This window comes from Leguminivora glycinivorella, chromosome 24 (assembly GCF_023078275.1).
Source record: "Leguminivora glycinivorella isolate SPB_JAAS2020 chromosome 24, LegGlyc_1.1, whole genome shotgun sequence".
Lineage (NCBI taxonomy): Eukaryota > Metazoa > Arthropoda > Insecta > Lepidoptera > Tortricidae > Leguminivora > Leguminivora glycinivorella.
The window spans coordinates 10,685,648-10,708,115 of NC_062994.1; the positions used below are offsets into that span (position 1 = coordinate 10,685,648).

A 22,468-nucleotide genomic window follows, 5' to 3' on the forward strand; every position below is an offset into this window, starting at 1 on the left:
TAGCAATTATTCGCTTTCGTTTAACTATGTTACGACGTATAATTATATTCCTAGGGTTATACCTATATAACGGTTTTATCTATCTTACTGCGACATATACATATTACCTACCTAGCATTAGAAATACAAGGCTTAGCACAGAACAAGACCAACCATAAAAATGCTTAACTAATTTGCCAGCTAAATTTAAACCTAGGTATCGGTACTTAAACGTATAGATACTTTTGATATTTTTATTATTTAAAACTTATTTATACTTACATATCAGCATTTCTGTTACCATAGAATTAAAACGTATATAACACTAATTTCATCTACCAACTAAGGGCATCTGTAATCTACATACAAATAAGGCCCGGTTAAAAGTCTCGAAATGTTATGTACATTTTATAATTAGATAAGTGTAAATGGGTCAAAAAATTGGGTCCATGTGCAATTGTGCATTAAGTAGGTGCACTTTTCCCAAATTGCTGCATGTATGAAATAAGGCCCATCAGTAACTTAACAAAAAATAAGGTATTTACATACCGAATTAAGCGTAATTGTGTCGCTTAACTTCAAACCTGGATAAATCCATTCTGCTACAAGGTTAATATATATTTTTTTATATATTCAATCTTAAAGCAGAATGGATTTAAGTACCCAAGTTTGAAACTAAGCGACACAATTGATAGTATGTATCTAGGAGATATTTTCTTTACAAAATCGTATTATTCAAGAGCGCTATGATAAACTCACGTCGAAATAAAGTAAAATTTACAATATTTACCGATGAGATTGTGCTCTGTGTATAATGGTAAACATTAATAATATGAAAAGTAATTGTTTCAGTCAGAGCATCTTCACTCGTCAATTTCGTCTTACTCTTTAGTTGTGAAACATGGGTGACAAAGGACGGTCGCCGGAAGGAAAAGAATAAAAATATACGGATACCTATATATATTATAATATTTATCCCGTAGGACAGCCAGGTTACTTCAAAGTACTTTAATTAACTACCTAATTTTAATGTTGTCTTCGGTTCCCGTCGTCGTTCGTCGTTCGTCGAATCCCGGTAAGGGTATTTATTTGTGTGATGAGCACAGATATTTGTTCCTGAGTATGTATTTGTCTATTTAAATATGGTTTTGTATTTATGCGAGAGGCTGGCAACCTGTTACTGCAATGTCACAGTTTCGTTTTCTTTCAACCCCTTATTTGCCAAGAGTGGCAATGAAGCTTTAGTAGTTTCATGTGTTCTGCCTACCCCTTTATGGAATACAGGCGTGATTGTATGTATGTATGTTATGTATTATTAATTTATTTATTAGTAAAAACATGTTTACATGACATTACAGTAAAACCAATGCGTCACGAAACTTAGATAACAAAAAAGAAAAAAAATCAGTAAGTAAGAACATGAAAAAAAAAAAAACAATAAAGTTTAAAACTAAAGAATTTATTTGGGCGATGACGTAACAGCGTGGCTCCGTTGCGTCGTTTGCCCCGGTGTAGGATTCGGCAAGTTGCCCCGGAATCGCCGAAAAACCACACCTTTCGGCCAGAAGTCTGCGCTCGCGATGGTGTCCTGCGCTATATCGTCGCCTAGCACCCATAGTACAAGCTTTGCTTAGTTTGGGGCTAAGTTAATCTGTGTAAGGTGTCCCCAATATTTATTTAATTACTTACCATAATCATAATGTAATAAAATGTGCATTTTTTCGTGGTTACCAACATGCATACCAACCATAAAAATGCTTAACTAATTTGCCAGCTAAATTTAAACCTATAGGCTATTTAAACGTATAGATACTTTATATACTTTTATTATTTAGATCTTATTTATACTTTTCGGCAAAGCATTTTTGTTACCGCAGAATTAAAACGTTGGTAATACTCATTTCATCTACCTACTAAGGGCATATGTAATGTTGCTTGTGCAAACAAGGCCCGGCTATTAAGTTTCGAAATGTTATGTACATTTTATAACTTGATAAGTGTAAATGGTTCAAAAATTTCGTGCAGTAAGTAAAAAAGTAAAAAGTAAGTATTATTAAACAGAATAACTATGGGTCTTATTTGATGCAGGTATGAAATAAGGCCCATGCCGCCCATGTGTCCACATGTTCACAACCTTCGATACCCAAGAAGTAGCGTTGCGGAAATAGAGAAGAGATAATTTAGTAGGAGGTAGGGCATAGCGAATGATATTCCGCTTTGTGTGGTAGGGCACAGCACGGCGGATATCGTCTCGTTCGAATCTAGAGCAGAGCCCAACTGGGGTAGTACCTCCGCCTTACAGAAGACCGCAGCCAAATAGCACTAGACCCTACTCATAGTGTTGTGTTCCTGTCGGTGAGTAAGGTTGCCAGAGCTCAACGAAGGTGCGGTGTGCTGATGACGGGAGGACTTACGGAACTAACTTGTTCCATTTATTGTCCTTTGAGTCGTCGGCAACCCGAACCCTCCTTGGAACTTGTGCACTCCTTTTTGCTGTGTACTTAACACAGCAAAAGGGAATGTACAAGTTTCTAATGGGGTGGCAACGCGCAAGTGACACTGTTTGAGTTGCAGGCGTCTATAGGTTACGGTGACCGCTTTACATCAGGCGGGCCGTATACTTATTTGCCACCGACGTAGTATATATAAAAAAAAAAAATAGAGATGGATCGGATATAATCTTCAAAGATGAGCTATCATCAGCGCCAGTATTTGAGTGGTGGCCTCAGAGTGGAAGGCGACCCCGCAAACGCCCAGTACTTATGATACACAATACACATAAACACAATACATTATAATATATATTGCCCCGTAGGACAGCAGGCTACCCAACACTACTTTAATTAAGTACCTAATCTTGTCCCTTTAAACTTAATATGAAATAAAGTCTGCATATCTTGACCACATTGACCTTGACGCACTGCTTGTTAAGACTTGAACCCCTCTAATTTAGAGTACCATATCCTAAATGCATAGTCCTGAATAAATGTGTTTTAGACGACAGACCGTAGTATAAATACTTATCACAAAAATTGATGATTGAATTCATGAACACAATGTTTACACAAAGTTATAAAACTTAAGAAGCGAGCGATGGGCCTTATTTAGAGAAGTAACTATTTAGGGCATTTTGTGATTCTATGTCTGCGAAGAAAATATACAAAACGGCATGATTGACAAAACTTAGAAGAAATATAAGCACTGGGCCTTATTAAGGGCAGGTACTGGTACTAACCTGAATAAACTATGTATTACTAAATAAGGCCCATCGTTTTTTTAAATATTTTAAAACATGACTTAAATTATTAATATTATGTCTGTTTTTATTGTGTGTAAATAAGTACATATAATACGACTAATATAACTACTTACCTAATTGGTGTTCGGCAGAATAGTAATAAATAAACAATGATGACCGAATACCAAATTTTCGGCAAAATGGCTGAAAAGACCGAATACCAAATAGTTGCCTAATATTCGTGGAATCTATCGTAAAACACAGCATAACTTTATAATTGTTACTAGTAAACCAATGACGAGAAAAGTTATGCATGTATAAAATAAACCTATACCTGTATGCAATTGTTACGTACCTATACTTATAAAAATATGGACTTAGTATTTCCACAGAATATATAATACAGATTCAAACTTTCACGATTTTTACACATATTTAATATTGCAAACGGGACTTAATCGCGTATTTACTATGTTTTAAACACTAACCTCCGACGTTTCAAGGACGGCATTGTCCCCGTGGTCTCGGAGCAGACTGGTCTTTTTTGGACCACCAATTTTAAATATGAACATATAATAGTACGTATTTCTAACTAAAAATTTCGTCAAACACGGTATGTCGATATTTCGACGTAGTATATCGATAACTTTTCACATCACTAGATTATCGACATTAGATGTCGAGTATTTCCCATCACTTTATTTCAGTGTACGTATATAAAAACTTAGCCCCACCCCTAAATTTGGTGCGATAGGGACAACTGCAGCTCAGGCGCGAAATCGACTGTTTCCTCCTCCAAAACTTAACCAATCGTTACGAAATTTGGAAATCAGAATGACAAGGAAATTATCTGTGTCGGACCGTTTCGTTTTTTTGGATAATTGATCTCAGTTTTGAATACCACGCCTTTCTTTCTGGCAAATTCAATTAAGCCGTTTTGGCCAACTTTGAGAGGCTCTAATTCCTTTTAAAACAAAAATATCAAAAAAAGCAAAACGGTCCGACACAGATATTGATAATAAAAGTCTGTGTTGAAAAAACCATTGATCTAGCTTCAAAAACCAGAGAGGAAACAGGCGAGAGCGTTTGTATGGAGAAATGAGGGGTATCGTAGCGTCTTAAATTCATTATACGCGATTGAATCCGTTTCCATAGTTTTATTTCATGAGTAACTATCGCGGTAACCGATGACAATATTAACCCAAAATAATTTTATTTGGGGTAAGTATATCAAATTGACTCATTCAGTATTAGTTGGCCTTAAGGTGGCTCGCCTAGGTTACCCGAAGCTCAGGCTGCGTTAGATGGCGTTAATCTGCAAATTACCAGTCTTATTTTTTTTGTGGAGTCGTACAGGCATTTATATACTTTCAATTATGCTTCGCGAACATTTAATATTAAAATTGACGTATTACAACTAACATTCAACTTCTCATTGTAACGTTAATCCCCTTAATGTAAATAAATTTACTATTTTACACTATTTTTAAGTACCACTCACACATACAAACAGTGTTTTTGTATTCCTTCTAGTCGATAATTTCACGCGGCGACAGCTTGTTTAAATAGCCTTGCGGTAAATACGTGCCATCGCATGATTTGCATGGAAGTACTGGGTTCGAATCCAGGACTTTTTCTCTTTTTTTTTTTAAATACTACGTCGGTGGCAAACAAGCATACGGTCCGCCTGATGGAAAGCGGTCACCGTAACCTATGGACGCCTGCAACTCGAAGAGTGTCGTATGCGCGTTGCCGCCCCATTAGAAACTTGTACACTCCCCTTTGCTGCGTATGCACAGCAAAAAGGAGTGTACAAGTTCAAAGGAGGGTTTGGATTGCCGACGACTCAAAGGACAATAGACGGAACAAATTAGTTCCGTAAGTCCTCCCGTCGTCAGCACCCCGCACCCTCGTTGAGCTCTGGCAGCCTTACTCACCAGGAACACAACACTATGTGACACTATTTTTTGTTTTATTATTATACATAAATGTATATGTACTCGTACAGTAGTTACTGAGCGTTTTCCACAAAAAAGATTAAAAACCTATTATCTTACATGGTAATAATTTTTGGGTTCGTCGAACTCAGAATTTCTAACATAATTATCCTAATCTGATATTTTAAAAAATTCCAAAAAGTATAGATAAATTTTAGTTTCTAAACTACGATCCGAATGATTTTTTTTTCTAATTGTTTATTTTGGATGGAGCAAGGGTATTCAAATCGCTTTTGAAATCTTAAATTAGTAAATGAAAATGCAATAGTTAACTGAGTAACGTAATGCTTTAAAAACTCAAGTGGACTTTTTTTATCTAAGGAGTGATTTCGATAAAATATTATATTTAGCGAGGGTATTAAAAGTTGTGTTTTATATCTCAACTTAATAAATAGAAAATCAAAATGACAATAAAAAAATCAATATGTTCTCTAAGATAAAATTGATACCTTCGGCTCTCCATTCTTGCTCGGTCAATAAAAAAAACGAAATTTATATCCAAAAAAATACAAAAAGTTTATAGAATCCTGGGAATCGAACGCACCTTCACGGCGTGACAGACGATTGTTCCCCAACGACGCCATTACATAACACGCTGTTACCGACGAAATTGGGCTATACATATATAATTATTTAAATATAAATAATAATGTCAAATCCATACTAATATTACAAATGGGAAAGGGTGTGTGTCTGTTTGTTTGTCCGTCTTTCACGGCAAAACCAGAGCGACGAATTGACGTGATTATTTAAGGGGATTTAGTTGAAGGGATGGAGAGTGACATAGGCTACTTTTTGTCTCTTTCTTACGCGAGCGAAGCCGCGGTCAAAAGCTAGTTTATTATAAATGGGAAAAGCTGGTTACTCTATAATCTGAAGTGGAAGAATTCGTTGTTTCACCAAAGAAAATGTGTGTTTGTTTGTTTGTCCGTCTTTCACGGCCAAACGGAGCGACAGATTGACATGTTTTTTAAGTGGAGATAGTTGAAGGGATGGAGAGTGACATATGCTACTTTTGTCTCTTTCTAACGCAAGCGAAGCCGCGGGCTAAAGCTAGTACAGCACGGGTAGCATGGTCGCGCGATAGACGATAAAATATCAGGCCGTCCCTGTCGCACTATTAGTAAGTGCGATTATAGGGACGGCCAGATGTTTTATCATTTATCGCGCGACCATAATTGCCTGCCTGGACCAGATTATATTGATGATAATTTGATGATAATTATTATTTGTAACCAATTAGTTAATATTGTCTTCAGTTACCGCGATAGTTACTCATGAAATAAAAACTATGAAAACGGATTAAATCGCGTATAATGAGTTTAAAATTCATCCCGATGTTTCGAACACTTTTACAGCGTTCGTGGTCAACGGGTGACTGAGGAAAAATTACAATGTGCAAAAGCTACCCATATTCTTGTATATAACCATTTAGTTGTTGAAGAAAAACATTCACACAACAATAACATAGGTCAACCAGCTCAGTAAATGCAATACATTACTAATACTATGCCCACACTTTGACCTATGTATAATGTATTATACCAGACGTGTAATATTTTATTTTATCAACAAAGGCATAATAAAGGATTGTATTGTATTTTTGTATGAAAATAAAAAATAGGAAAGCAATATAGTAATAGTCAAATATTCCATTTAAAAAATATATTAAAAAAAATCCAAAAAAAGTTCAAATGATTAAAAAAAACTGCGGGATGGAACTCAGAATCACCTGCTTCATAATCGGTGCATTTGACCAAGACGCCATTTCGATTTACATTAGCAGTGCCGAAATATACGATATGTATCTTTATTGACAAAATGCGTCATTATTTCTGAGTCTGCTTGAGTTAACTAAACCAATATCTTTAATAATTACTTGTCAAGAGCCAAGTGTCACTGATGACAATGTCAATTAAAAATGCGCGAAATATGACGGCTCTGTGTCTGTACACAAAATTTGGCACGCACATTTACGTAAAATTAATAAAAAATTCACATGGATTTGTCCATGATTTCTGTATGAAACAATGTATTTCATTCACTACCGCGACGACGGATAATGTATAGTAGATGTATGCGCATATTTTTATTTAGTTGTAGTGTGCGGTGACTAAATAAATGGTAGATGTTTTTTGTATGGAAAGCGAGCCACCTTAAAAGTAAAATTTGAAACTTATTTTACTGTCGACAAAGGGGGATCCATTTACTGGAGAACTGCTGTCCATGATTGGAGAAAAAACACCTCGTTTTAATTTGTAAACTAAGTATAAAGAAACCAATAGGAGTATCTATTCTGCAATACGCTTGAAATGTAAAAGAAGGATAAGACATTCAAGTTTTAACACGCTTAGCGATAGAATTTAAACACGAATCAGTGAAATATCATAAATAGGCAAAATTTTATCTTAAACTGTGATGCTAGATGTGTGATGAAAAATCGATCTAACTTGTCTTTGGGTCCCGGAAAACGCGAATTTTCGAGTTCTCATGCGTTTTTCTTCGCGCGCCATCTCGTGTGGAGTAGTTGTATTATTAAGACACAATTCTTTCGGTCGATGTAGGTACTACTTATTGCAAAAAATCGATGGAATCAGGCGTTACTTTGCGGAAATCCATGTTAATCGTAAACTAGAACTTTCCTTTGCTAATCCGCGAATAGATAACGTGCAAGTCAATCAGTGCTAACCTGTTATAATTACTTGCGTATTTTTTACATGCAATTAATTTTCCCACCCTCCCACCGCAAAAATAAAAATAAATACGCAAATAAATATAACAACCCACCACCAAAAATACAAAACTCGACACGTGTTTCGCCTCTCTACGAGGCATCCTCAGGAGCTGATGTTGACGGTCCGAAGTCCCGCAACTGACTGATCGTCCCCAGAATGGTCGGCCATATTTATACTTTGTCCACCCCCTACCAAGCAAGTTAGATGGAAAAATTCGTAATAACGGCGATGACGCAACATTCAACTGCTCATTAAGGATTAACCCCTATTGTTGTACCTAATTATCTCCAACTGTTCCAGAACCCCCAAACGCAGCCCTTTCTCACATACATGTAAAACATCAAAAGAATGATTCTCTGATACAGTATGGTCACTCTCTATCAAATGCTTTGCAAAATTGGATCTCTCTGGATGGTTGTGCCTGTATGATGCCATATGCTCCTTATACCTAGTAGTGAAATTGCGGCCCGTTTGGCCCACGTACACTTTGTTACAAACATCACAGCTCAACTTATAAACCCCAGATTTTTTCCCTTTCTCGATCCTATCTTTGCCGTTACAAAGCTTGGAGTGCAAAGTGTTATTTGTCCTAAAGGCCACAGGAATGCCGTTTGACTTCAAAATCTTATAGATGTCCTCTGACACTTTGCCAACATAAGTAATGCTCGCTTGACACCTCTTAACCGGTTCAGAAGGACGTGCCGCATACAACATATTGTTAACCATAACCATTCGCTTCTTTCTGATGATGCCATCAACGATTGATTTATCATAACCGTTCGAAACTGCCAAGTGGTAAATATTGTCCAATTCGGCTCGATAGTGTTCTTCAGAAAGAGGCACAGACAACATCCTATGCACATAACAGTGAAAAGCGGCCAACCTATGCTGCCAAGGGTGTGTAGAAGAAGCTGGTATAACTGTATCAGTATGTGTAGGCTTGCGGTAAATTTGAAATTGATGGCTATTATTAACTCTAGTAATGGTCAAATCTAGAAAATTCAATGACTTGTCTTGCTCTAGTTCCTTCTTAAACTTGATCTTTGGATGTTTACTATTAAGCCCAGTTACAAATTCATCCAGCAGGTCCATACTCCCCGTCCAACAAATAATCAAATCATCTACGTATCTGAAGTAATACAATATATTATCATTCCCTGCAATATGCTGGTTCTCAAAGTGGTCCATAAAGATATCCGCCATTAAAGGACTCAGTGGAGAACCCATGGCTAAACCATCACTTTGCAAATAATACTGTCCCCCGAATCTAAAATAATTATGTTTCATACATATAGCAGTTAGATCTATCAACTCATCTACCTCCCCCGGATGTAAACGTTGCTTTTCAAAAAGGTCCCTTAGAATATCCAAAGTCTCCCCATACGGCACATTCGTAAACAAACTATCTACATCCAACGAAAGCAAGACAGCATTATCTGGAATAATAATATCTTTGATCTTTTCTATTAACTGCAAACTATTCCTCAAACAAAACTTCGGCTGGAACTGAGACTTTTCTCTAATAATGTGATTCAACCTCTTAGCTAGATTATAAGTTGGTGCACCCAAATATGAGACCACTGGACGAACTGGAATGTTATCCTTATGAATCTTAGGTAACCCATAAAGAATAGGAGCTCGTGGATTCATTGGCACAACCATGCTCTTCTGATGTTCAGTTTCAAAAACAAACATAGAGTTCTTAATTGCCTGTCTCAGATCTTTCTGGAATCCTGAAGTTGGGTCTCTCTGCAAACTCGAAAAGCCATCACCTTGAATCAGATCAAGAACTTTCTGATTATAACTTCCTTTCTCCATAATAACAATGCAATTTCCTTTGTCTGCTTTCGAAACTACCAAATCATTTTCTCGCACTTTCTGTTGAATAGTTCTCAGTGCCAAACCATCAGAACTAAATCCACCACCCTGTGCCAGAACAGTACTCTTAATAACATTGGCCACCATGGTCTTGGTATCTAAATCACCACGGCCCCGCACTATCGCTACCTCTGAATCCACAGCCAAATTCTCTAACGTCCCCTGAGTTATTTTTGGCTGGAAATTATATTTCAACCCTTTTCCTAAAAGCTCTACTTCATTCTCCGAAAACTCCACATCAGTTAAATTTTTCACACGAGGATGGAAGTCATGGTGAGGTGTTGGTTCCGTTTCCCTCCCCCTCAAAAACGAACTCGAACTCGGGAGGGTGGGAAAATTAATTGCATGTAAAAAATACGCAAGTAATTATAACAGGTTAGCACTGATTGACTTGCACGTTATCTATTCGCGGATTAGCAAAGGAAAGTTCTAGTTTACGATTATTGCAAAAACTAGATGGCACACAGGTCAAGGCCCCGTATACGAAGCAACAAACATTGAGGTGTAATATTTTTTCAAGACATTTCATATTACTGAAAAGAATACTTACCACGAATAGAAAATTACACAATTTTTTTGAATGACAATTTTTGTGGCGAAACGCGCGCCATCTCGTGTGAAGTAGTTGTATTGTTAAGACTGAGAATTCTTTCATATTCATATGGCGACACAGGTCAAGGATACGAAACAACAAAGATTGACCTTATGATTAGCGGTTGACAAAACTTGCGTATTCATTAAGTGATTTAATTATTATTACGAATTTTAAGCTTCTTCCGTTATCTCAGTAGTATTTTTAAAATTCAATAAGTACTTCAAACAGAAGTGATATTACATTCTAGAATTATCTGGAAATAATAGGCACATACCGCCATCTGTTAATTGTAATCCGTACTAGCAAGTACTGTTATTTTAGAACTACGGACTACTACAAGTTGAACTTGTACACTCCTTTTTGCTGTGTACTTATACTTAACACAGCAAAAGGGAGTGTACAAGTTTCTAATGGGGTGGCAACGCGCATGTGACACTTTTTTTTAAGTTGCAGGCGTCCATAGGTTGCGGTGACCGCTTTCCATCAGGCGGACCGTGTGCTTGTTTGCCACCGACGTAGTATAAGTAAAAATGAGCAATTCTTGGACATTTATTTATTTATAGACATATGTCGCAGGGAAATGGCCAAAACAGAGATTTCATCAAATCACTAAGGGATATGATCAAATCACGCAGCATGTCAAAATGTCGAATCCATTTTATCATTTCTCTAGAAAATTTCCGTCATTTGACTAAATCCCTGATTCTGTTTAGTGAAATCACAAAATTGACCAACAGACACGCCACGTTTTGTCATTTCACTAGATTTGTTTAGGGATTTAATAAAATCCCTGAACCACGTCAGTAAGTTGACGAAACGAGCTTATATATAAAGTCAACTATTAGTTTTATTATTTCGCTAAACAAGTTCAGTGAAAAGACAAAATGTTTTAGAAAATAATTTAAAATGAAACATTTTTAGCTTTGTTTCTTCACTTATTCTATTTTTTTTTCTTATTTATAGAAAACCAAAAACTTAAAAACGGATTCAATTTTACCATTTCACTAATCTAGTTACGGATTCAATCAAATCAAGTGACAAAGGCAAGAGTCTAATAAGTTTAATTAGATATATTAGATTCTAGGCTTTGTCATTTCACGAAATCAGTTCAGACATTTGATCAAATCACCAGTTGAGACTTTATCATTTCCCTAAATTTAGGAAATGTTAAAACTAGTTGACTTTTTGAGTTCGTTTCGTCAACTCACTGTCGCGGTTCAGGGATTTTATCAAATCCCTAAACAAATCTAGTGAAATGACAAAACGTGGCGTGTCTGTTGGCCGATTTTGTGATCTCACTAAACAGAGTCAGGGATTTAGTCAAATGACTGAAATTTTCTAGCGAAATGATGAAATGGATTCGCCATTTTGACATCCTGCGTGATTTGATCAAATCCCTTAGAAACTTGATCAAATCTCTGTTTTGGCCATTTCCCTGCGACATATAGGTACACCGACGTTCGCGGAAACCGCTCTAACGATTTCGCTGAAATTTGTATGTGGGAGTTTTCGGGAGTGAAAAATCGATCTAGCGTAGCCTTAGCACCATCTCGTGTGGAGTAGTTGTATTGTTAAGACAGAATTCTCGGGCGGTGAAATTAACGACCATATTTTACGTATACTAAAACATAAAATATATTTAATTTCGCCGCCCGCGCGGCGGCTGCGCATAGCTCAGCGTTGAGGTCGATCTAATGTTCGCAGACAGATCGCATGTGTCAGGGTTTCGAATCCCGGCCAGAAATTAAGTTTTTGTCTTTATTTTTTTTATAACAGTTTTTTTTATATTAAAGACGTGATATAACAAAATAGAACCCAGATATTGTTGTTTTAAACCAAACAGAGTTACAAATCCTTCTCTACATACGCCACATGTACATATATTATAACACTATGACACTATGAGTCCCTATATGTTTTTCTAAATCTTTTTCCCCTCACTAGCTCGGAAAAACGTGTTTTTGTCCTTTAATACCAGCGGGTAAAGCTAGGAACATACTACTCGGACGTCCGTGGTCGCGCGACCGCGGACGCGGATCTGGACATGGAATATAGATACACTAAAGCTAGGAACACACTACGCGGACGTCCGTCGTGAATCGACCGCGGACGGCAATCTGGACAATGGAAATACACACAACCGTGCAAACTATCGGTCGACGGACGTGGACGTGGCCTTGAGCGCATGGACGTCCGTTCGAAATCTGGCTCGCTGGATGTTTTGTTCCGTGCACACTGTTCGTTCGCGGTCGCGGTCGTTTTACGACGGACGTCCGCGTAGTATGTTCCTAGCTTTAACCGTGCAAACTATCGGTCGACGGTCGTGAACGTGGCCTTGAGCGCATGGACGTCCGATCGAAATCTGGCTCGCTGGATGTTTTGGTCCGTGCACACTGATCGGTCGCGGTCGCGGTCGCTCGACGGCGGACGTCCGCGTAGTATGTTCCAAGCTTAAAAACGCATTTTATCCACTAGTGGATAAAGTAATTTGACCTTGAATAGAGGCAAAGTTTGGGTTAATCTAGTGATACATACATACATACATACAATCACGCCTGTATCCCATAAAGGGGTAGGCAGAACACATGAAACTACTAAAGCTTCAGTGCCACTCTTGGCAAATAAGGGGTTGAAAGAAAACGAAACTGTGACATTGCAGTGACAGGTTGCCAGCCTCTCGCCTACGCCACAATTTAACCCATATCCCATAGTCGCCTTCTACGACACCCACGGGAAGAAAGGGGGTGGTGAAATTCTTAACCCGTCACCACACAGGCTCTAGTGATGAAGATGTTATACCGCCTGTGGAACTACTGGAAGCAGTTATAAACGCGTTTTTTGCGTTGTGCTTTCCTCGCTATAGTGAGGGGAAAAGTTTTGTGTTACACACGAGTGCAAATGTATTTTATTGTACTTCTCGGGTTGAAAAACTCGCAAGCTCAGGATTCTATTCTCAAACCACTCGCTTCACTCGTGGTTTAACTATAGAATCCTCTCGCCTTTTCAATTCCACACTCGGCTTTAAAATACAACTTTGCACTCTTGTATAACTATTTCCGCATACACTCAGTTCAACCTTACTTGTCCAATCATGTAAACAAACACTGCTGGAAAACATTATCTCACTCTGGAATTGTACATTAACCATCACTTAAAATGTTATTATACACTCAAATAAACTCACAAAGTATTGAAATCAATCAAAAAACCACTGAAAAATATCATTTCTAAAACGATTTTCATTAATAATTATAATTACGAACGGATGACATTAAAAACTCCTGACATTACGAAGTCTAGATTGTCTATGAGTCGTAATGTTGGGATGACAACTTATCGTTATGAACGATCGATATTAACGTTTGAGTTTGTATAGCTTGGAAAAAATGCGTTGATTTTAACTGCAATAATTTATCAGATTTATTAACCGACTTCGTTACGTTTTATTTCCTACCTCTTTACAATGAATATTTTACTATCAGTATATTTTTGTTGTATTAATGTTAATGTCAGGTACTATAAAATGAATAATGTAATAGCCTTTTCCATATGATTGTTGCAAATGTGACGACCTCAATTAATTTTGGTTTTTACATAGATGTTGTGTGACGTAAAATTGAAAATCCTCTGATGTCGTTAGCAGCGTTTATTTACAAATTATCGTTAATACATCATTTTTACGACATTTCCAATCACTAGTAATTGTCTTTGATCATATTTGACGTTTCGTTTGTTTACATGATAGGACAAGTAAAGATGAACCGACTGTACGTCGCACGAATACGGTCCTATGTCACTATGCAACTGTGTATGTTGTTTGACACATGTTAAAAGTCCTCTTTTACCTTTTACATGTCACATGAATGTGAGCTTACATCGCTATGACATAGTGTGTGTTGTTTTAATGAAGTGACAGTCAAAAATCCTCTTTTACATATGTCGCATGAATATGGTCTTATATAACTATGAAACAGAATATGTCGTTTTAGAGTAGCCTCAGTTCTGAATCGTCTTTAACACACATCACACGAATATGACTGTGTAGGTCTATGAATCTGAGTATGTAGTTTTAAATAAGCGTCAGTTTTAAATTGTTTTTTACACACTTCACACGAATATGGTCCTATGTCACTATGTATACTTGTATGACTTTTAAAATCAGAAGCAGTTTTAAATCGTTTTTTGCATACGTCGCAATAATATGCATAAATATTAGGGTGAACTCTTCTATGTTTATTCAATAGGTATCTACTTCGGAAACGCTCTGCACATATTTCGCAATAGTAAGATTTTTCTCCTATGTTATCGCATTTAGAGTCCTTAGACTTTGACTGTGTTGAGTGTGTTTTGATATGAATTTGTAAGGTATTTTTTTGCTGAAATGTTGCTCCGCATAAGTCACACTCATACATATGAATCCTAGTATCTGATTCCTTGTCCGGACTCACGTCTTGTGAACGTCGTGTCGTCGGCATGTGAACACCAATCATGATATGTTTTTTCAAATCCGATTTCAGTGCAAAACTATCTCCACAAAGACCACAAGTAGGTTTCCCATTGTCAACTCTAGTGTGTATATCCTCCGCATCAATTTCCGTATCCGTGTGTTGCGTGTCGTTGGCGGCAAGAGCCTCTTGGTGTCGGAGCCGTTCGAGGCGCACGCGGCAGTCCTGGATCGCGTATTTTCGGCACAAAGCCCGCTCCTGCTCTTGCTGGCACTGACCAGCAATTGCTGAAACATTTTAGACAGTATTAATAATTATGAAATATCACAAACAGATTTTTACTTTAATCGCATTAGGTACTCTGCAAAACACCTACAATTTTTTCACAGTAAAATAAAGTGTTTGATCACTTTTCTTCAGTTATATTTTTAATTTAATTATTTTATGTTTCATATCCGTAAATCATTAAGAAGAGCTGCAGAAAGTATTGAAATGCACAGCCAGTTCACATATGCCATTTTAAAAATTATTACATCTTCCGGTACGACATCTGTCAAGTGATAACCGCTTTACGCCTCGTCTAGATATTTTTACGAAAAAACAGTGCAAAAACAACTCGCGCATTCATAAAACGTTGAAAATCCTTAAAGTATCCACTAAAGTCAGTGCCGAAATAGAAATCCGCGGAAAAAAGTGCCGTTCAGAGCGAAAACAGTGCAAAAAAAGTGTCTCAGACGCGTATCTCTATAACTATACATACACATAACCTAAAATAACGGCAGTAAACAACTTCCGATCAATGACATTAGAGTTACAAGGTGTTACCAGTGGAAAAAGAAAATTAACTTAAAATAGTGATACCTGCTTCGAACCAGTGATACCAGGAGCTAAATTTTCTACCATAATAGTAGAAATAGGAATAAAAATGTCAACTGAAGAATTAGTAAACACGGTTTTAAAGAGAATGAACGACAATATGGTCGTGCTCAGGAACGACTTCGAAAAACACACAACTTCTATTACAGAAAGTATCAAAACAAGTGTATCAGCAACCATAGAGGAAAAATTAGCCCCACTGTTGGATGAAAACGCGAAAATAAAACAAGAAGTAACAGTGCTAAAAAACAAAGTTCACAACCTAGACAGGGAAACCAGGAAAAATAACTTAATACTCCACGGAATCCAAGAATCTGAAGGGAACCATACCGAACTAATAAAATTGGTCATTGATACTCTAAACTTGGTGATAACTGACGACGAGACAGAAACTTTCGACAAGTGGGAGATAAGTGAGGCACGCAGGCTAGGAAAAAAGATGGAAAATAAGCGACGACCAATACTGATAAAATTAACCCTAGCTTGGAGACGAATGCTAGTGCTGAAGAACAGCAATAAATTACCAAAAAATATATCAACAAAAGAAAGGAACTCAACATCAAAAAACAAGAGGAAATCGAAAAGGGCAACATTGCCGTAATCCGGTATGATAAACTCATAATAAAGGGCAAATCAAAGCAGGACAAATCAAATGAGAAAAGGAAAAGATCACCAACCAACTCACCAGTATCTGATGAAAACAACACACACAAAAAGAAAGTAATCCAACTGGCCCCCTCAAAACTAAACAAAACAAGTACACTTGAGTTCACAAACCGATCCCGCTCAAATTCTCTATCATCAACAAGTAATCAACAATAGCAATCACAGAAAAACAGACCCCGGAAGAACAACAATTCTATTCTAACAACAACAACAAACAAACAACAACAAAATCATCTCCCAATACGGCAGGTCACCGCGGGAGTATTAGATCATTACCCTCTAGCAAAGCAAAAAGATGTAAACATAAATATATCAACATTAAATACCAGAACACTACGAACTCCAGAAGCATTACTAGAGTTAGAAGTAGCTCTAGAAAACATAAGGGACATTCTGGGTATCAGCGAAATGAGAAGGCCCCAAGAAGCAATTGAAGAGAGACAAGAGTACATAATGTTTACCAAAGGTGAAAAAGGCGGACAAAGGGGAGTAGGCTTCTTAATTAAAAAACACCTGAAACACCAAATTATAGACATAACTGGAATCTCTGACAGAATAGCCATTCTTAACATCAAGTTGCCCAGTTATAGTAAAACCTGGTCAATCATACAAGCATACGCTCCAACGGAACAGGCTGATCAGTTAGCAATCGAAAGCTTCTACGGGGACTTGTCAGAAGTGGTCATGAAATTTTCTAAAAAAAAACAATATTATATTAATGGGCGACTTAAATGCACAAATTGGTGTAAAACAAAACAACATGGAACATATAATAGGAAATTTTGGGTTCGGTAAAAGAAGTGCAAACGGACAGAAACTAGTAGAGTTCTTAATGGAACACAACCTATACCTCCTTAATAGCCTATTCAAAAAAAGGGAGAGCACTAAGTGGACTTGGAGGTCCCCGAACGGAAAACATAGAAATGAAATAGACTACATTGCAAGCAACCACCCAAAAGCATTTACGGACACCTCGGTAATACAAAATCTTAATTTCAACACAGACCATCGACTAGTTAGTGTAAACTCAGATTGAACCCACCAAAAGCACCCAGAAAGTACAAAATCAAATCTCAAGGTACTATTGACCCTAACTGCAACGACTTAAAGCAATCATTGTTGGAAAACCTCCACAAACTTACTAATGAAAACACTAGCATCAAAGAAAGTTACCAGAAACTGGAAGAACATCTAACAATTCCCAAAACCATCAACCCTAACAAACAAAAACATCAACTCAGCGAGAAAACTCTCCACCTTATAGAAGAAAGGAAAAATCTAATAGACGGACCCCTTAAGAAAAACAACCTCAAGCAAATAGCCGAAACTAGCAAAAAAATAAAACAAAACATAAGGAGGGACCGTAAAATTAGAAGACTACAGACTTTAGAGAAACACATAATCAGAACAGGGGGAGTGCGCAAAGCCTGGAAAGAGCTAAGAGATATAAACAAAGAATGGATCCCGAAAGTGAAACGAGGAAAAGATACTGTCACTAAAAGGGAGGATATAGTCCAAGCAGCGACGCAATTCTATGAACAACTTTACAAGGACTTCCCTACATGCCAAACAGAAAACCAAGGCGGTTCTATACAACCTCAAGATACTAAAATTGAATTGGAACCAGAAATTTTACAATGCGAAGTAGTCAAGGCTATCCAGACTCAAAAGTTAGAAAAGGCAGCAGGACCCGATAACATCTACAACGAGCTTCTAAAAGGGATGGCTACAGAACTAGCTCCTATACTCACAAAATTATTCAATAGAATATTGATCAACCAGTGGATACCCACACAGTGGGAAACATCGCACGTCATTCTACTTCATAAGAAAGGCTCAAAGGAAGACATAGGCAACTACAGGCCGATAAGCTTGATGTCCAACCTATATAAAATTTTCTCGAAAGTCATATTAGGTAGAATAAGTAAAAAACTGGATGAAAACCAACCAATCGAACAAGCTGGTTTCAGGAAACAATTTTCAACACTAGACCACATCCATACAGTAAAACAGGTGGTGGAGAAATATAATGAGTACAAGAAAAAACTATATTTGGCATTCATTGACTATAACAAGGCGTTCGACAGTATAAGTCATGAGGCCATGTGGGAGAGTCTGTCAAGTCAGGGTATTCCAGGGATCTACATTAATATTGTTAAAACAATATACACAAACAGCAAAGCAAGAGTACAACTAGAAAAAACTGGTCCAGAATTCAGAGTCAGAAGAGGTGTGAGACAAGGAGACCCAATGTCCCCCAAGCTATTCTCTGCCGTCCTCGAACACACTTTCCGCAAACTAGACTGGGAACATATGGGCCTCAACATAGACGGCAAGAAACTAAACCACCTTAGATTTGCGGACGATATTGTTTTATTTGAAGAAGATCCACAAAAACTGCAAGCTATGATCCAGATCCTATGCAATGAAAGCAGAAAAGTAGGCCTGACGATGAATACCACAAAAACGAAAGTAATGACCAATTCATCTAAAATTAAAATAATTGTAGATATGACCTCCTTAGATTATGTAGAAGAGTATACATACCTGGGCCAAATAATATCTCCGGAAGACCTCACAAGCAAAGAAATAATTACAAGAGTAACAAATGGATGGAAAAAATACTGGTCTATGAAGGAAGTCATGAAGTCTAAAAACCTGAGTATGACAGTTAAAAGAAAAGTATTTAACACATGCATCTTACCCTGCATTACATATGGATGCGAGACATGGGCACTCACCAAGGAGCACCGGGACAGGCTCATGTTCTGCCAGAGGTCTATGGAACGAAGTATGATGGGGATATGCAGATTGGACAAAGTTCGAAACGAAGACCTTAGGGAAAAAACAAAAGTAACCGACATACTATTGAAAATTGACCAGCAGAAGTGGAGATGGACCGGCCATATGCTCCGTGACAAGCAGGAGAAATGGAGCCAAATCATAACAAATTGGTACCCTAGAGGTTGTACTAGGGGCCAGAAAAAACCCCGAATGAGATGGGAGGACGAACTGAAGCTTACATTGGGCTCGAAGTGGAGAAGAGTGGCCCAGGATAGACGTCAATGGAAAGAGCTAGAGGAGGCCTTTGCCAAGCGGCACACTGAACTAAGAGACATTCTCTAATTCAGAAAAAAGGGGCTTAATAGATAGATAGATAGATAGATTAATAATTATGAAATATCACAAACAGATTTTTACTTTAATCGCATTAGGTACTCTGCAAAACACCTACAATTTTTTCACAGTAAAATAAAGTGTTGGATCACTTTTCTTCAGTTATATTTTTAATTTAATTATTTTATGTTTCATATCCGTAAATCATTAAGAAGAGCTGCAGAAAGTATTAAAATGCACAGCCAATTCACATATGCCATTTTCAAAATTATTACATGTACACTACAAATTTCTATCATTTTTAATCCGGTCATCAACTAAATACACTCACCATTGCTTTGCCCTCCGCCTTCCTGCTCCGCGCTCGGTCTGTGTACATGATCCATGACATGTTTCACTAAATCCGACATTACACTGAATCTTTGACCACAGAGATCACATAATGGTTCTCTCTCTTCAGTGTAAAATTCATCTCTAAATGGAAATTTATCAGTATCGGACTCAGTGTCACTACTAGTTGTGCCTTGTCGCTTAGCGAGCACATCGATGTGTGGGATGCGTTCAAGTGTCACAGAGCAATCTCGAAGCGTACGGCCAATGCGACCTGCACAACAAACATTAAATTACGGTCAATCACTGTAAAGTCGCCGTCAATAGAACTTGTGAACAATGTAAACAAACCTTGTAGTCAAAATGTCTTTAAGAGGATACGGTAGCGAAAATGCTAAAATGGAAAGGAGCCCCCTTTTCAACTTGGGAATTTTAGTTAAATATACAAGTGTTATTAACTAGATTTATCGAAAAAAAATTGTCCATTAAGAACAACTCAGTCAAAAGATATTTCAAAAAAATCTTTAAAATCCTTTCCTTCTTCAAAACTTAATCAATCGGAACTAAATTTGAGAATCTGAATAACAATGAAATAATCTATGTCGGACCGTTTCGCTTTTTTGGTTAATTGTTACCAATCTTGAGTATCACACATTTTTTGCGCCACAATGAAAAAGGCCGTTTTTGGAATTTTTTGATTGGCTCTAGAATCTTTAAAAAGCAGAATATCAAAAAAATCAAAACGGTCCGACACAGATAAAAATAATAACAATCTGTGTTGAAAAAATCATTGCTCTATCTTCAAAAACCAGGGAGGAAATAGTCGAGAGATATGGAAAATTGACCCCTACCGTATCGTCTTAATTTCCCTTCTCATCAGATACTGGCTAAATCCATGTGTTATTTAATCAATTCATATCACATTATGACACAGACCAACCTCTATAGACATGCATTACAAGACGACTCGCGTTCACCAGCCTTACTTGTATAATTTGCCATGATATAAGCGCGGACGCTCGCCGTGCCCATTCAGTAACCGACCCGAATGCAGCTCGTGTTTTTCGCAATAAAAAAATTGAAAAAGGGTATTTTGATGCCTTAAAGATGTCCACCTGTAGTGTGAAATGGTGTGGAAAGGTAACAAGAAGTTCAAATTTAAAAACGGGACGCTATTACATTCCACAAATAAGTCATATTTATAATTTATTCAGAGCCGGCATAGGTCAACTTACACTGGCCACTTACGCGACAGTAGAGGGACAGTCATACTTCTGTCCCTATTCATCTGGCGCGACTGCCTGCCGTCCTTGAAACGACCAATCGCAGCGCGCTAAACACATTCCCCTCCCGCTCCTCGCGCCCCAAGCACTGGTGATTTGTAGCACGCACAAAATTTACAATATTGGCAATCTATAGGAGGTTTTCTGTGCATTATGATCCTCAACCTTTAAAATAATAAAATTATGTTAGAGAATATTGATATTTTATAGAATGGTTTGTTTACATTGTTGACAATTTCTATTGACGGCGATTTTAGCTATGATGCTAACTTTAACCAATGTACTAAGAGCCCACAGCCGCCCCACCCTACTTACTAAGTCAAGGATTGAACATATGGCATAATATATAATTAGTATCAGCATGGAGAGTGTACCATTACACAACAATTCAGAACTTACCATGAACTACCAGAGTGACATCAGGCCGATATGGGCACTCCGCACCCAGCACAAGCTCATCTTTAACATCATGGTCCGTGTACAGGCCGGCCAGCATGGCTGCTTCGCTCACACACTCCCTGTCCGAGCAGGAGGCTGTCTGTGGGATCTGTGGCACGGACTCCGGCTGCAAAACCTCATCCTTCACTCTACCGTCACACAAGCCATCTATCACATCGCTCACAATATTTTCAAAGCATGAGGGATCCTTCTTTATTTCGTATTCACTCGTTGTGTGTTGCAAACAATCTTCCTTTTCGTCACTGTCTGACTGATGTTCATTCTGTGGTTCTTCTTTGATGTGCACTGCTAAGTAAAACGATTAAGATTAGACTCAGAACAAATTTATTTGGCAACGATTTTAATAGCATATACAAGAGTTAAGTAAACGCCATAATTACAAAGAAGATAGTTCTGTAAAAATTGCACCAGCGAGGCTGTTAGAATCACTGCCAATGTCGTGAAGCCAAATGCACGCGAGAAACACCCGGACACTCACCTCGCGCCGCGCCGGGCGGCCGCCGCTCGGGCTCCGCTTCTGGCTCAGCAGGCTCCTTCTTCAATCGCACAAACTCGGACACTTCAGTTACAAACTCCATTCTAGTTCCATACAAGCCAATTTTTGATAGTTTCACTATGTACCTATTACGATGATCAAAATAATATTAAGCACTTTATAGAAAACATTAGTGAATTAATAATGTTCACTTGTATAGTTTTTTTCTACATTTACTATCGTATTTTATACAAGATATCAATTTCTATTTACATTTTTCTACAACTACAACATAACCTCAAACACAAAATGTCAACTTAAAAATCGTAACAGACGGGCGTACCTGACGCAGCATTGGTCCGGTCACCACAATATACGATGTGTTCAGAGGTCAG

At 37.7% G+C, this 22,468-nt stretch overlaps 1 protein-coding gene across 1 annotated transcript; it reads right to left on the bottom strand.

Annotated features, from left to right (window-relative positions):
- Positions 1–13,544: 13,544 nt before the first annotated feature.
- Positions 13,545–22,468, bottom strand: LOC125238527. Its single transcript, XM_048145860.1, has 6 exons — positions 22,417–22,468; positions 22,077–22,219; positions 21,539–21,886; positions 19,858–20,130; positions 14,963–15,154; positions 13,545–13,549 (listed from the first exon to the last, which is right to left on the bottom strand). Exons 2-6 carry the CDS (start codon positions 22,174–22,176, stop codon positions 13,545–13,547), a joined length of 918 nt encoding a protein of 305 aa, XP_048001817.1. The 5' UTR covers positions 22,177–22,219; positions 22,417–22,468.

Coding starts and splice junctions, on each gene's coding strand:
- LOC125238527 (XM_048145860.1), bottom strand. CDS start 22,176: ATGGAGTTTGTAACTGAAGTGTCCGAGTTTGTGCGATTGAAGAAGGAG. Junction 21,887..22,076: donor GCCGCCCGGCGCGGCGCGAG/GTGAGTGTCCGG, acceptor CGTTTTACTTAG/CAGTGCACATCAAAGAAGAA. Junction 20,131..21,538: donor TGTCACTCTGGTAGTTCATG/GTAAGTTCTGAA, acceptor TTTGTTGTGCAG/GTCGCATTGGCCGTACGCTT.